General features: G+C 35.7%; 2 protein-coding genes across 2 annotated transcripts; one reads left to right on the top strand and one right to left on the bottom strand.

Moving 5' to 3' along the window:
- Positions 1 to 802: 802 nt before the first annotated feature.
- Positions 803 to 4,427, top strand: LOC21411778. Its single transcript, XM_024174060.1, has 2 exons — positions 803 to 911; positions 2,084 to 4,427. The coding sequence occupies exon 2, from the start codon at positions 2,350 to 2,352 to the stop codon at positions 4,186 to 4,188; it is 1,839 nt and encodes a 612-aa protein (XP_024029828.1). The 5' UTR covers positions 803 to 911; positions 2,084 to 2,349; the 3' UTR covers positions 4,189 to 4,427.
- A 5,348-nt stretch (positions 4,428 to 9,775) lies between these two features.
- Positions 9,776 to 13,317, bottom strand: LOC21389886 (tryptophan--tRNA ligase, cytoplasmic). The gene is made up of 12 exons (XM_010111009.2): positions 12,993 to 13,317; positions 12,773 to 12,892; positions 12,464 to 12,649; positions 12,184 to 12,235; positions 11,984 to 12,049; positions 11,603 to 11,689; positions 11,354 to 11,446; positions 11,071 to 11,151; positions 10,782 to 10,853; positions 10,334 to 10,402; positions 10,067 to 10,177; positions 9,776 to 9,910 (listed from the first exon to the last, which is right to left on the bottom strand). The coding sequence occupies exons 1-12, from the start codon at positions 13,208 to 13,210 to the stop codon at positions 9,860 to 9,862; spliced, it is 1,206 nt and encodes a 401-aa protein (XP_010109311.1). The 5' UTR covers positions 13,211 to 13,317; the 3' UTR covers positions 9,776 to 9,859.
- Positions 13,318 to 15,028: the final 1,711 nt, after the last annotated feature.

Here is a 15,028-nt window from a genome sequence, read left to right as displayed (position 1 = left end):
TGTAAAACGACATCAAGTCTCTCCAATTTAGACTGCTTTTCGTTTACATTCGTACGAGGCGAGAGCTATCAAAGCAAAAGCAACCGATGGGGCAACTTCGTTTATGTCATAACAAATAATCGTCGTTTGTCCCTCGGGAATAAATGGCATGTCGTTTCGTTTCAATTTGAACCACATGTAGCTTGTTTTTTAGGAGAAACGATATCTCCTGCTGATTTTTTGAGCCACATGTAGCTTGTTTTTTAGGAGATACGATATCTCCTGCTGAACGAATGGCGCCTTTTACCAATCCTATAGAATATGTCGTTTTCTTGAGGCCAAATTCACAGAACAAAGGACTCCTTGGTTTTTCTTTTTCCGAGATAACGACATGCCGTTTCTGTTTACTTGGGGGATTGACGCTCGCTTTCTTGATCGTCAAACGTCGTGTCGTTTATGTGTAGCAGAAAACGACATGAAAAGAGGACGTGTCGTTTATTTGTTTTCCTTTTTGACAATGTCGTTTATTTATTTATTTTTGCTAACCTGTCAGTTTTATCCATTCCTCAAAATTTATTTCCAAGCAATCTAGTAAATTTAAAAGATTAGATTACCGATTCTCTTATTTGAATTAAATTTAATCTCTTTTGAAAAAAAAAATAAATTAAAGTTAAAATTCATCTTCAGCAAGCAATAAATAAATAAATTTAAAATTTGTACTCCACAAATTCAAAAACATCAAATGAAAAACACAAAATAGAAAGATACGAATTATAAAAATAAATAAATAACTAAAAAAAAACCCAAAAAAGGCTTTCGTTTCCAGTTTGGTTCATCTATCTTCCCCAGTGTCGCCGGACCCCAAACCAAAGTGCAGCGAGAAGAAGACCCAAAGCGCAGAAGCAGCCGTAGTATCCATCAACTCTCATCAGGTTTTTCTCATCTACTTTTCTTCCTTATCTCTCTCTTTCTCTTTACGCATTTTTACATTTCTTTCTCTTCGCTCATGACCTTCGGAATCAGTAATTTCAAAGCATTTATTTCCGTCTTCTTTCTATATTGAATTGATACGGTAATTTGTAAAAATACTGAAAAAATCTTAACGTTTCCTGGGCTTCTAAAAACAAGATGAACCACCAACTTAAGATTGTTAAGTTTGAGGCTTTGGGCATTGGAATCTCTAGATTGTCATGCCTGGATCCATTCCGGTAAGACCCACTTCGTGTTTTGCGAAGCTTTCAATGCCGGGCGAGCTATGGGAAACTTGGGTTTTTCATTTTTTTTTTCTTTTGTTTCAAACATTTTGGATGAGAAACATTTTACTAGTTACGGAATAAAGAATTAAAAAAGAACAGTTAGAACAAGAACAAAAACAGAAACGTTTTTTGAACTCATTGGAGACTAAATCCCATTGAGATTTCAATAGTTTCAACTTTCTCATAAGACAAGAAAAGGAAAGAAAAGAACTGAATCCTGAACTTTGGGTTTTTGTTTGCTGTTTTGTTATACTTAAATCCTGCATTGGTTTGACTGGGTACTGGTTGATTTTAGCTCATAGAATTTGCCCCGTTCACTTCGCTGATTCGAGTTTAGAATTCGAGTTGAGATGTGACTTTATGTGAGAGCTTTTTACTGTGACAAAAAAGTTAGATGTGATTGTCTGTGAGAGCTTTTTACTGTAGAAAAACTCAAATTCTAAATTCGAATCAGCGAAGTGAACGGAGATGTTTTTAAGCTCTAGCCAACTCGCTTGGTCAGAAATAATGCAGCGAAAGCCAAGCTTTAGTACCTATAAATCCAACTCAAGTAGATGTAGCAATAATTAATGGAATTCCTAAGACCTCGAAAAAGTTTCTAAAACAATCTGCCTCAAGATGTTTTTTCAGATTTTAGTTGTGCTATCAATGTAAGATTTTTAGATTTCTTGTCCTCTTTTAGACTGATACTCATGCTTGTTTTTGTGTGGCATTGATCTTTTGCATTTTTTTTAATAGCAAAAACGGAAACATCTCCTGAATTTTCTTTCACTGAATTAGCCGAGACACTAGGCAAATATCAAAATTAAATGAGAAAATATTTCTTTCTGTCCCCTTTTGTTGTGCAGGTGCCTTTGTGATCATTTTTTCTTGAATAAATCATTCAATTTGCATTGGTAACTGTCAACGGATTTGCTTTTGATAATGCTTCATCAACATAAACATCCTTGCCTCTTAGCGTTTCAGCGTTTTATTAGTTAGTCCTGCTACGGGTTTTCTCCTTTGGGCTCCTGGTTTCTATTATAACAGTTTGGCCAGAACCGCATTTAGCTGTGTACAGTGTGAGGAGATTGCTCTGAATCATGTGACAGTGCTGCTACTTGTTCTGGGATACATGGCTGATAATTCTTTAGCTGCACCCAACACTTCTGTTCTTGTGGCAGATCATGGATTAATGTCGGATCATTCATTAGCCACAGATCATGAGCTAGGCCTAGATCATGCATTGGCCATAGGGCAAGAATTTCCAGATGTTGAAACTTGCCGGAGAACGTTGAAGGATATTGCTATAGCTATGCATTTTGATCTCCGAATAGTGAAATCAGATCGTAGCCGGTTTATAGCCAAGTGCTCCAAAGTAGGTTGTCCATGGCGTGTCCATGTAGCAAAATGTTCTGGAGTTCCAACCTTCACGGTTAGAACCCTGCAAGCAGAACATACCTGTGAAGGTGTTCGGAACCTTCATCATCAACAAGCATCAGTAGGTTGGGTTGCTAGATCTGTTGAAGCACGTGTTCGAGATAACCCTCAGTACAAACCAAAGGAAATCCTGCAAGATATCCGTGATGAACATGGAGTTGCTGTATCTTACATGCAAGCTTGGCGTGGAAAGGAGCGTAGCATGGCTGCACTTCATGGAACTTTTGAAGAGGGATATCGCTTTCTTCCTGCATTCTGCGACCAAATAAGGAAGACTAACCCTGGAAGCATCGCTTCAGTTTTTGCAACTGGACAAGAAAATTGCTTCCAACGCCTCTTTGTATCTTTCCGTGCATCTATCTATGGGTTCATACATGCTTGTAGACCACTTCTAGAACTTGATAAAGCACATCTAAAAGGAAAATATTTGGGTTCAATACTTTGTGCTGCAGCTGTTGATGCTGACGATGCTTTGTTTCCGTTGGCAATAGCTATTGTTGATGGAGAAAGTGATGAAAATTGGATGTGGTTCATGTCAGAATTACGGAAGCTTCTCGGAGTGAACACCGAAAACATGCCTAGACTAACTATATTATCCGAAAGACAAAAAGGGATCGTAGAGGCAGTGGAAACACATTTTCCAAGTGCTTTCCACGGGTTTTGTCTGCGTTATGTAAGTGAAAATTTTCGTGACACGTTCAAAAACACAAAGTTGGTGAATATCTTTTGGAATGCTGTTTATGCCCTCACAACAGTAGAATTTGAAAGCAAGATTGCTGAGATGGTAGAGATTTCACAAGATGTTCTATCCTGGTTTCAGCAGTTCCCTCCCCGACTTTGGGCTGTAGCATATTTTGAGGGTGTGCGATATGGCCACTTTACATTAGGGGTCACGGAGTTGCTCTATAATTGGGCCCTTGAGTGTCATGAACTCCCAATTGTGCAGATGATGGAACATATTCGCCAACAATTGACGTCTTGGTTTAATGATCGTCGAGATATGGGAATGCGGTTGAACTCGATTCTTGTGCCATTGGCTGAGAAACGGATTTTAGAGGCAATTGCAGACGCTCGTTGTTATCAAGTACTTCGTGCAAATGAGGTTGAGTTTGAGATTGTGTCAACTGAAAGGACAAATATTGTGGACATACGAACTCGAATATGTTCTTGTCGCCGTTGGCAGATTTATGGTTTTCCTTGCGCACATGCTGCTGCTGCACTTATTTCCTGTGGGCACAATGTACATTTGTTTGCTGAGCCTTGTTTCACCGTAGCAAGCTACCGGGAAACCTATTCACAGTTGATAAATCCTATTCCAGATAAGAGCCTTTGGAAGGAACAAGGTGAAGGAACAGAGGGTGGAAGTGCCAAGGTTGAGGTGACAATACGTCCACCCAAGACTCGGCGACCTCCCGGTAGACCCAAAAAGAAGGTCCTCCGGGTTGAAAACTTCAAGCGACCAAAGAGAGTTGTTCAATGTGGTCGCTGCCATATGTTAGGACATTCTCAGAAGAAATGCACAATGCCAATTTGACATGAGTTAGCTTTGTTATTTTTCCATTTTTCTTTTTTGTTTCATTTTTCAGAGGTGCAATAGTTTCACTGTTATGCTTGTAAACTTGTTGTATTCTAACTTATTGTCGCAAAAATAAGGATTAAAGTCCTTTTTGGCCTTATCGCATCTGTTTGTAAATGCGCATAACATAGTGGTAGCACTTAAATTTCCAGGATTATACCAAAGCATAACGTACCAAAAACAAAAACAAGCGAAACTTTCGGGGATATCCAGCGTCCAGAAGTATTACTGAAGACCGCTAGAAGGTTCTGTACATATATTGCATTTACTTTCCTTAATTATAACGATATTCTTCTATTCAACAGCGTTTTTCCTTCTTTCTTGCAAATTCATGGTATAATCATCTCTGGAATTAGACCCGCGGCTCAACCGATTGATCTTGGGTGTAAATTAGATTGGCTACGACTTCTTAAATATTCACATGTTTCACTTTTAGACACAAATTAGACGTGGAATTTTCCACGAAAGTAGTATATTTGAATATTAACTTTCTAAAAGTGTATTCCTCTAATTCACCCTATCAAATTTCTAGAAGTGTATTGCTCTAATTCAGCCCTGATTTTGGCGTTTGGATACAGTCACTTGTAATTTGCTGAATATTGTGATCCAATCTTCAAAATATACTAGGATTTTGATTTCTAAAGGGCCACCGGCCGAGGTGCTAATAAATTGTATTGGGCAAAGCTAGTAAACTCATGGATTACTTGTACATGAAATTTAAGCTTTTGCTGATCTGATTATGGCAACAACAACAACAACAACAACAACAAATCAACTGAAGATAAAAGGAAATTGAGAGGGGACAAATGCTCTCATATTTCTCTTCTAGAAGGCATTCTTTCCGTTGGAACAAGCAAAATAGGATTCCAATCTTGTTGGCTCGGCTTATAAAATTTATATTCAACAGCGCAAAGATGGTGTTCAACAAATGAATGCGTTAACTAGAATGTCAAAAAATTTCACATCTTAGGCACGTAACAAGACTAAAAATTAAAGTCAGTATTCCATGCTAGCTTAATGTAAAATTAAAAAAATGGACACTCCGAGATGGAGGCGTTGTGACGACCCTCCTTGCAAGCTGTCACTGTAACTGAATTTTAACTTGTACTTACTGAGATTTCTTAAAATTTGCAGAACATTTTTTTTTTTTTTGTAAGAAGGAATAATTTCATAAATCGTAACAATAATTTCGAAAAATGAATCACTAAGTTTCTTAAAACTTTTCTTAATTTCAACTAAGATAAAACCTTTTAAAAATATCGTTCAAACTGAGTGGCATTTGAACTCTTGTTTCAAATACTCTTTAAAAGCATTTTTAAAACTAGTCAATACAATTGGGCCATCTAATTTGACTTTAAAACGAATTTCGTGAGAAATCTTAAATTCAAGTATTTCTTAAAGTCATTTCAAAATCAATCATTTAAACTGTCGTATTTAAAGTTCATTTATTTGTTGCATGCACTGTTGCAACGTTCTAAAACTTAAATACTCAAGACTAAGGTTGTTAGCTACAACCTCAGTTCTCTTAATATACATATGTACATATACTTTTCAAACATATTTGCTTGAAACTTTTGAATCATATATACTTATACATGATTTTATTTAAACTTATTGCAGAAGATTTAACTGTGAGCGGTATCCATTCCCATCTCCACCATTCGCCCGCCGCTCGCCACTACCCTTCAAGAATTGCTTTTAGGTTTCTTACCTACAGTATGAACATATCTGATTGAGCTTTCGCTTAGCAAGTAGGAACTATCTCTCACAAAATAACTGTAAGTTCACATGAATAAATATGTATGAGCTGATTATGCTTAATTATGGTGTCTTATCATAGTCTTATTATCTTATCTTATCTTTCTTACTGATGGGCCCGAGTGCTCGTACCACTTGCGCGCAATCATCGGGACGTAAGGGTTTGCAAGGTCCCCAACGACACCGTGATTTAAATTGAACTGAGTGCCTCCCTTGCGGAGGACCCTTTTTTTTGTTCCTTTATCTCCCTTGCGGAGTATGAGACTGCACAACTTACCCTTTCTTGGCCTTGTGCCTTAAGGGATTGATGGTTATCACAGAGTTACCTCATTTGCGGAGGCTGGTACGGCACTCAACTGAGATTATTCTTATAAGTTCCTCTTGACTTATTAAGGTGTATGCAATATGACATAGCATAGCATACTATAACATAGAATGTACTCAAACGCATATAATTCATGTGCACTGCTTAAGTGTATGCAGTATGATCTGGCATAGCATACATAACATTAAATTAACTCAAAACACATATAATTCATGTGCACTGCTTATGTGTATACAGTATGATCTAGCATAACATACATAACATTAAATTAACTCAAACACATATAATTCATGTGCACTGCTTATGTGTATGCAGCATGACATAGCATCGCATACAATACTTAAAGCATAAACATGCATATATAACATGTGTAACTTTTTTTTTTAAATCTATTCATTCTGTAGGCGAGATTCCTATTTACCTGATTTACACAGCTGGAATCCACTTTTCACCAAACAACATATTCTCTTACTTGCTTACTTCTGAAAATGAACACCCATTGAGAATGTGAGATTATATGTCGTGTGCTACTCTATTTTAGCAGCTTATGAAGAAAATCTAGCCCTTTACTTAAGGCATGTATTCCATTCCTTTACTGAATGATAATTTACTATGAGGATCAATTTATTAAATCCTCAAAATCTTATTTTTCTTAATTGCCCTTAACATACTTGTGTCTAAGTTAAAAAAATCAATTACTAAATCTAGTAACTTATTCTCCATAATTTACCTCATAGGACTTATTATGCTATTAAGGCCCAATTCGGCCTAGAACTTATTCACAGCATTGTAACTCTCAGGCTGTTGAAATTTAAACTCAAACGGGGTCTCTCGAATGAATGCAGGCGTTGGACCCACATCCAATCTTCGAAATCTAAGGACCTATCGTATTGGGCTCGTTGGTGCCCGTCGGGATAATTTGCTCGATAAGCCATTAAGTTCTTTAAAAGACAGCATTTTTCTTGAAAACTTTCTTTACGAATACTTTCGTTAAAATGAGGTTTAACACATAGTATTTTACTGAAATCACCTCTCGGGTTCTTTGATAACTTTTTGTTAAAAACCAACACTGTGTTAGTTTGTTTTGTTAAAACTGTGCAGTTTCTGAAATCTGCGTTTTACTACATCTTAGGGTCGGATTTTGAAAATCTGTTCTTCACGAAAATCCTTCATCTCGTCGAGATCTAAAATTGTCGTTTTTAGTGAAAACTGAAATTCAGCCTCTAAAGGCCTCGTTTGGCTGAAAACAGTGGCTGCAGTCTTTTTCCCGAAACTGTGTTGGACAGCCTGTCCGTTTTTGCAAAATGGCTTCAAACTTGCTTTTAGAGTTAAAGTTGGGTTTTCTCATAGTCATAGAAAACGTTCAAAACATTGAGAATTATAAGTTCAAATTTAGAAACACTGAAAAATCCCGCTCTAAGATCCTCATTTTCACGTTCAAAGTAACCAAAATATTTTTCCTCCAACCCAAAATAAACAACTTAAACCAAACATAAGCTTACCACGTAATACTAATCACACTAACCTCAAAACACACAAAACCAACATAAAACTCACACACCTTTATTACAGCTCATCTCCTTAAGAACCACAAATTACATCTATAAATTCAAGCTTAAAGTTGGCTAGAAAATAATGGAGAAAAGTTTTAAGAAATTACCCTTGAAGAACTCTCTCTCTTGAAAACCTTTGAACTCCTCTAAGATTTGTTAATGGCTTGGAACTAGAAGAGCATAAGAAAATTTGAGAAGAATATTTCTACATTTCAAACTTTACTAAATCATGAGAAAGAGAGGATTTAGAGTTTATACTCTTGAAGAAGTGCTTGACTAGACTCCTCCTAGAATCTTTTGATCTCCTTCTTCTTCTTCTATTGTTTGCTAGTGGCTTAGGGTTAGGAGAGTGAGAGAAAATTTTTGAAAGAGTATGGGTGGAGTGTGGCCGGTTTTGAGGTGGAGAGAAAAGAGGAGAGTAAAAAAATGAGGCATAACTTATGATGGTTCCTTTTATAGACAAGTTGGTGATCATTTATTTATCCCAATTCACTTCATTAATCAACCAATTTTTTTGTTCAAATCTCCTAAGTCATGGCCGGTTCTGGGTGGAGAAAAGGAGCAAGTATGCCATGATTTGCCTTTCAACCACTACCATCATATCACCTTAACATGAAACCCTCTAGCATACTCAACTAGCTAAAATTTGACTCTAACTTCACTATGCATGGCCAGCCAAGTGGAGAAGGAGAGAGAGAAAAATATTACCTACCCCTTGTACTTTTGTCCACTTTCTTAAGTTTCCTTTGAAACTGTTAAAAATTATACTGACTGTAAGAAAGTACTTAGCCGACAGGAAATTTTAGTTTCTAACGGTTCTTTTTCTACTGCTTATTTACAGTTCAATATTAATCCCCGACTACTTCGATATCACGTTAAATTCTTACTTGCATAATATCTTGAACTGTTTCAAGTTTTGAAATTAATTCTAGGCTGAACAAATTCTAAACTTAAATTTCTGCATTATATCCCGGGAATGACGTTGTTTCTGACGGTGTCAACTCCCGAACTCACATTGTACCCTTCTACTATGGGTATTTATCTTATGACTTTAACCTAACTATCTGATAATTAAGGATTTTCTCTTCTTTTAAAATGTCAGAGTGTTTTTTTTATACGCTACTAACATCGTGCTGTGCTTAGAGATTCTTGAAATTAAGATTCTCAAACTACATATGTACTGAAAATTCTTCCGCCTTAAAATACGATGAGAATTTATCGATCGAATTTACTTGATCATAAAACATGAACTTAGCATGAAATCTGCTACAGAATTTAAGAATGCAAATGTTAATTCTATAAATCATTCAGTCACAAAATATAGCATAATATTTTCTAGAAAAATCCTTAGCTTAAATACATAAATTGTATTATTTAAAGTCTGAGATTTTCTCAATCATACTCATTATAGGCGTTCTTGGATTATCAATGAGATTTATATGTAAATGAGTAAGGACTTGTTCTTTTGATGTTTTTGAGTTAGGTAACTTGAATGTAGATTTTGAGTTGAGTTTGAGTTATAATTTGAGTTGAAGTTGTAATTTGAGTTTGTGTTTGATTGTGTACATTTGAGTTATAATTTGAAATAAGAATCTTTTTGAGTTTGTGTTTGAGTGAGTCAAAACTTGAATTTATATTTAGATAGTATTTTAATAAAAACTCAATGCTGATGGAAAATTTTAATAGGGTATATGGGTGAGGTTTTATTCGTCTTTTCGTTATCAACGCATAGAAAAAAAAATCATCTCAATTAGAATTAAAACGAAAAAGTTAATAACATTTTTAAGAATAGAAAAAATACTATTCATTAATTTGAGTTTGAGTTTTTGAACTCGAGTTGAAGAGAAAACTTAAACTCGAGTTTTAGTCCCAAACTCAAGTTCAAACTTAAAAGAACATGAACTCAAATAAAATTGTAACTCGAGTTGCTTTTTTTAAGTTTTTCACTCAAAAACATCCCAGCCGAACAGCCCCTAAATCTCTATCTCAGAATTCAGTTGAACATGTTGGGAAGGGGTCTAACTGCCATAAACGCATCCACCATCTGAAAAGGAAGATAACAAAGGAGCTATAATTATCCCAAGAAACCAGGGTAAAGAGATGAAGTGAATATAAACCATCTAGCCAAAATGAGAAATAGGAACACATTTTGAAGTGAAGGTGTATAGCTATATGAATTTGGTTAAGGCCGGAAGCATACCTCATCAGTCACAGCAGCCCTAGCCCTGCGATGTCTTTCTACTAATTCGGTTAAAACTTTAATAAGCCGTTCCTTCACCTGACCGGTTAGCATGCGTCCTGAACCATACTCCTAGAAATGGACAAGACGAGTTTAAGATCCCAAGATGGCGTTGCTATTCTAAAACAATTTGGAACATGCAAGAACTTTGCACAAATAACTAAAACATAAATCCACTAGGAAAGAAATTTAAGTGCATATAAGCTGCAACAGAGACAGCTATCTTACCTTCTTTATATGTTCAAGTTCTTCGTCATCCTCCAGGAAAAAATTCAGGTATTTGATTGGTATATCAACCTGAATAATGTACAAGTTGAAAAATATGTTTCAAAAGGTTATCGCTTGAAGCAATCAAAATACACACGTCATTCATATTCATACACACCAAGTCAAGAATCAAACACCAATAGGCATTAGATGTCTTACTCCCAGACAATAAACAAGGAAATCAGATTCTCAACCTCGTTGTTTAATTACTTTCAGAACTTCTCTAGTCTAGGATTAAAAACAAAAGTCAACACAGTGAAGCAGCAATAGGCGCTTTTCATGACGGTTCTGAAGGAGAATATTTTTGGTACTGACAAGGTAAAGCTACCAAGATATTCCAAGCAGATAATAATTTCCACTACATCAAGACGTAGAACAAAAAAGAGGAGAATAAGAACATAGATAATACCTCAAGATTTGCTCCATACAGGATTTGTTTCGCTTTGGAATCTTGTCCACCAGAGAATGCATACCTGTTTATCTGCATAAATCAGCAAAATTGCTTTTTTACTGATTACTGCATAAAATTGCCATCCTAATAATCTACAGTTAACATGGCTAAAATAGAAGTTATCAGGACTGTCATGGTCCGTTACAACGAAAACAGGGCAGGAAAAAGAAAACGAGAGTGCACTTATATAAAAAATTTGCAGCTGATGTTATATGAACAGAAAACTCTAAACAATTCAGAAGCGAACCTTGTTCGTTATGTCCGTCACAGAATCAGTAACATATATGGCAGAATTAGGATCACTAGCAGACATTTTTCCGGTCTCTCCCTGCAAGTATTATAAGAGCAAGAAAAGAAATGAGTGATATGAAGCAAGACATCATATCAAAGAGGAACGTATTTAGGATGTAAACAAAATGAAGTTTTACTACATGAATAGCATTTTCCTTGCTGTTCAAATCATATATGATTTAACTAAGCACAACATACTTATGAATGATATTTCAAGCCAAATCATACAAGCACAGTACCTGCAATGCAGGGAAGAAAGAAGATTCAATCAGTGCAGGCTTGTTATATCCTATCCTCGGAGCAACATCTCGTGTCATTCTGAAATAAGGATCCTGAACGAATAAACAAACAGAGGCAGCACCATAAGAACGAAAACAGATACACATTTTAACTTGAATATCCTTAGACAAAACCATGCAAACATAATCTCATATATACAATGATATACAAGGAAAGTACATTCAAATCCAACAAAAAGTCCGTCATACCTGGTCAATTGCGCAAGGAATTAAGCAGCGGAGATTATCTTTACCCGAGAAAAGATGTGGAAAGGAACTAGGAAATGATGGTACTGCCTGCACAACGCCACATGAAGCATATTGTATCAATTCAGCTAATTTTTCAGAAACATTCCACCGAACAATATCATTTTACGTGTAACACCGTGTAAAGGTAATAGAAATAAAGATCAAAAGAACTTCCAAGTATAAAAAGAAAAAAAAAATCCTTGAACCACCATACATTGGGAATGAGAAATTTTCTCCCCTCATTCTCCTATGAGATATACAATAATATATACAATCATTCCAGGGACCACAGTAAAAGAACAGATAATGACTGAAATATCTTTGCAGCTCACAGAACCATACCTGTACGGGTGGAAAGCTAACTTTTCCGATGTGATCTTCCCCGGTAAAGCCAAAAATACCCACAGCCTATATATGAGAAGCAAACATTTAAAAAAATAAATAATAATAATATTGCAGAAACTTCTCAGCATCTACTAAAAAGAAAGTGAATTTCTGCAAAGAAAATTATACTTCAAAGGAAAAAAAAATGTAAAAATCACCTTATTATACGTAACACACTTTGCAACTCTCACCATGTTCTTATAGAAGGCACTGCACCAAAAAATTTAACTATAAGGATCCAGTCATCCACATTACACTAAACTCTTCAATTAAATCAGAAACTTTATGAAGCAAAGACGTAAGTTTGTTTCTTTCCACACACAAAAACATGATAAATCTAAAAAAGATTACTCTTTTAGCAAGAAGCAGCAAACTCTGGGGAAAAATCGTAAAAATAAAATAAAAGATAAACTATTTTACCAGGATTTGAGAACTTACCCACCAACGTAATCGAAATCGGAGAAGATGAAGGTTCTCGTAATGTCAAACCCGCAAGCAATAATGTCTTTAGCATTTTCCCGAGCAAGTCTCTCACATTCTTCCACGGAGAGATTTTTCCACATGCACTTCTCGTCATCGGTCAATTGAATAACCAGAGGAACCTTGAACGCGTCTTGCAAATATCTGCCAATAGAATTCATTAATAATTAAAAAAGAATAGAATTCATTAATAATTAAAAAGGAATGGGTAGGGAAAAAGTTTCTCGGGAAACAAACATAGGGAAAAGAGGAAAACAAACAACTGACTTGGTGAACATAAAGGGAATGAGATGGCCCAAATGCAAAGACTCAGAGGAAGGACCTCTTCCGGTGTAGAGATAAAACTTCTCCCCTCTCTCGTACGCATCGAGAATGTCGTTGAAATCCCTGCGCCCAAAAAATCAAAATTCAGATTGCCATTGGAACTCAATCGAAAGATCCAAAATCGGCGTTTACGGAATTGAAGAGAGAGGAAATTAGGGGGGACCGGTGAGCGAAGAAGACGCCGCGGCGGAGGAAGACGTGGGGAGGACGAGAGGTGAGACGGTGAACGCGGTCGATGAGGAACTGGTCGAGCCTCTGGCAGCCGAATTGGTCGATGAGCTTGTCGTAGTCGATCTTGCCGCTGTCCTTGGCGGCGACTTGCCATGGAGTAACAACTTGCCCTTCGTCTTTGGTTTGCTCTTCCACTTCTGTCTTCTCCATGGCTATGGCGATCTCTCCGACACTTCCTCCTGGCGCACCCTTCTTGCTTGCAGTGGAATGTGGTAACTGGGTATCGCTTTGGTTCGCGTTTGTGTCCCCTCACTCTATGGCCCGTTTGGTCTAATGAGTGATTCTGATTCTGTTGTCTTAAAAAAAAAAAAAAAATAAATAAATAGAAAATGTTTGTAGGAATAATTCTCTCATAAAATTTAAATTCAGTATCAAAATTATTAATTTAAACACGGGAAGTAAACAGACCTTAATATATTTATACTTCAAAGAATATAATTTTTTTTTTTAAACACAAGAGGTATTTTACATATTTTTACTTTAAAATTTAAACTAAAAGATAATCACTATTTAATCTCTAAATACTAGAAAAGAAGAAACTAAATACGAGCTATTTAAATTTAAATAAATCAATCATCCTTAGCATACTCTACCAACACCCAAGGACGGTGCGTTTTGCCATCATAAACTTTTTTTAGATAAAATACCTAAAACACCCTTTAAATCTAGTCAAAAGACCACTTTTGCCCTTTTACTATTCAATGCCTAATAGATCTAACATGTAATTGAATTTTATTTAAGGGTGATAGACACTGATAGTCCCTTAATTGTTTAATTAGTGATATTTTGATTTTTTTTTGTTTACTTTTGATAAAAACAACCCCTAAATTTTTAAAATGTTGATAATTAAAATATTTTCCGTCAAAAGTTAACAGATTCTTGCATATAACCTATCATGTACCTATCTTTTAAGTGAGAACACTAGAGTACTCTAAAAAAACTCAAAACCCTTTTTCAAGTAAAATAAAGCTCAGCCCTTAAAATGAATGGAAAAAAAAAATCTTTGAGTCCACAGCATCCTCCCTGCACATTATTGTTTGGTTGGAGGATTCTCATTCCGATTCAAATCATAGTTCGTAGTTCGTTACAGTGTTTTCTCTCACAAAAAAATACATGTAAATAAAAAATAGTTATAATCTCATAATTCTAATCTATGAACCAAACGTCTACCAAAGTCCCAACCACAACCTCCGGCAACGCCCTCCACTCCTCACCCCAATAACTGTCTGACGAACTCCAGCATTTGTACCACCTTCTGTTTTAGTTCTAATCGGGATTTCTCATTCGTGTAATCATTCAAGTTTCAAAAGCAGCAATGTAACATCAAAATCAAAGTTCATATTCGTTTCTATGAACTTTCGTAAATTCATATTCCATAAATTTGCATTTTAACAATGTTAGAATCTTATTTTCATAAATTTCCATTAAAATTTATATAGAAACATTTCAAAATTCAAAAGAACAAACAACGATATAACATCCTATAATTGAATAAATTGCACGACAAACCAAACAACATCAACAAACAACACTACATACAAAGAAATATCGTCCTCAAAATTTCATTTTCCGAATTCAACCATTGATCAAATCTTGTACCCTACAGAAAACAAATTCTGTCTGTAGATACAAAGTAATTTTTCAACAGCCATTATAAACAAATATGAAGAGAGAGGGGAAATGAGGAATCCCAATTTGAATAAAAATAGAAATTCCTTTGAAAAGTTAACGAGCTGGATATGATGGAAAAAAATCAACTTTTCTCAACTTTTCTCAATGCTTATTTATATTTTGGAATCTCTTTAACATTTTTAGATTCAAGGTACTATATTTAGACATTAATTCCGTTCAATAACCCTCAGATCCCACAGTTACTTGGGTGGTCGGGTTTCGTCGACAAGTCACCACCACACCCTTAATGTTCCTGCTTGCAAAATGGAGAAAGACTTGTAAATGTTTAATAAAAAC

The sequence above is a fragment of the Morus notabilis genome, unplaced genomic scaffold (assembly GCF_000414095.1).
Source record: "Morus notabilis unplaced genomic scaffold, ASM41409v2 Scaffold376, whole genome shotgun sequence".
NCBI lineage: Eukaryota > Viridiplantae > Streptophyta > Magnoliopsida > Rosales > Moraceae > Morus > Morus notabilis.
The sequence above is the reverse complement of the archived record's forward strand: the minus strand, read 5'-3'. Positions and strand labels throughout refer to the sequence as shown.

What these genes read in the sequence shown, in the direction of transcription:
- LOC21411778 (XM_024174060.1), top strand. Translation starts at nt 2,350, where the DNA reads ATGGCTGATAATTCTTTAGCTGCACCCAACACTTCTGTTCTTGTGGCA.
- LOC21389886 (XM_010111009.2), bottom strand. Translation starts at nt 13,210, where the DNA reads ATGGAGAAGACAGAAGTGGAAGAGCAAACCAAAGACGAAGGGCAAGTT. An exon ending in CTTTCTTCCCTGCATTGCAG is followed by an intron (nt 11,152 to 11,353) that starts GTACTGTGCTTG and finishes TAATACTTGCAG; the next exon opens with GGAGAGACCGGAAAAATGTC. An exon ending in TGTATGGAGCAAATCTTGAG is followed by an intron (nt 10,403 to 10,781) that starts GTATTATCTATG and finishes TACATTATTCAG; the next exon opens with GTTGATATACCAATCAAATA.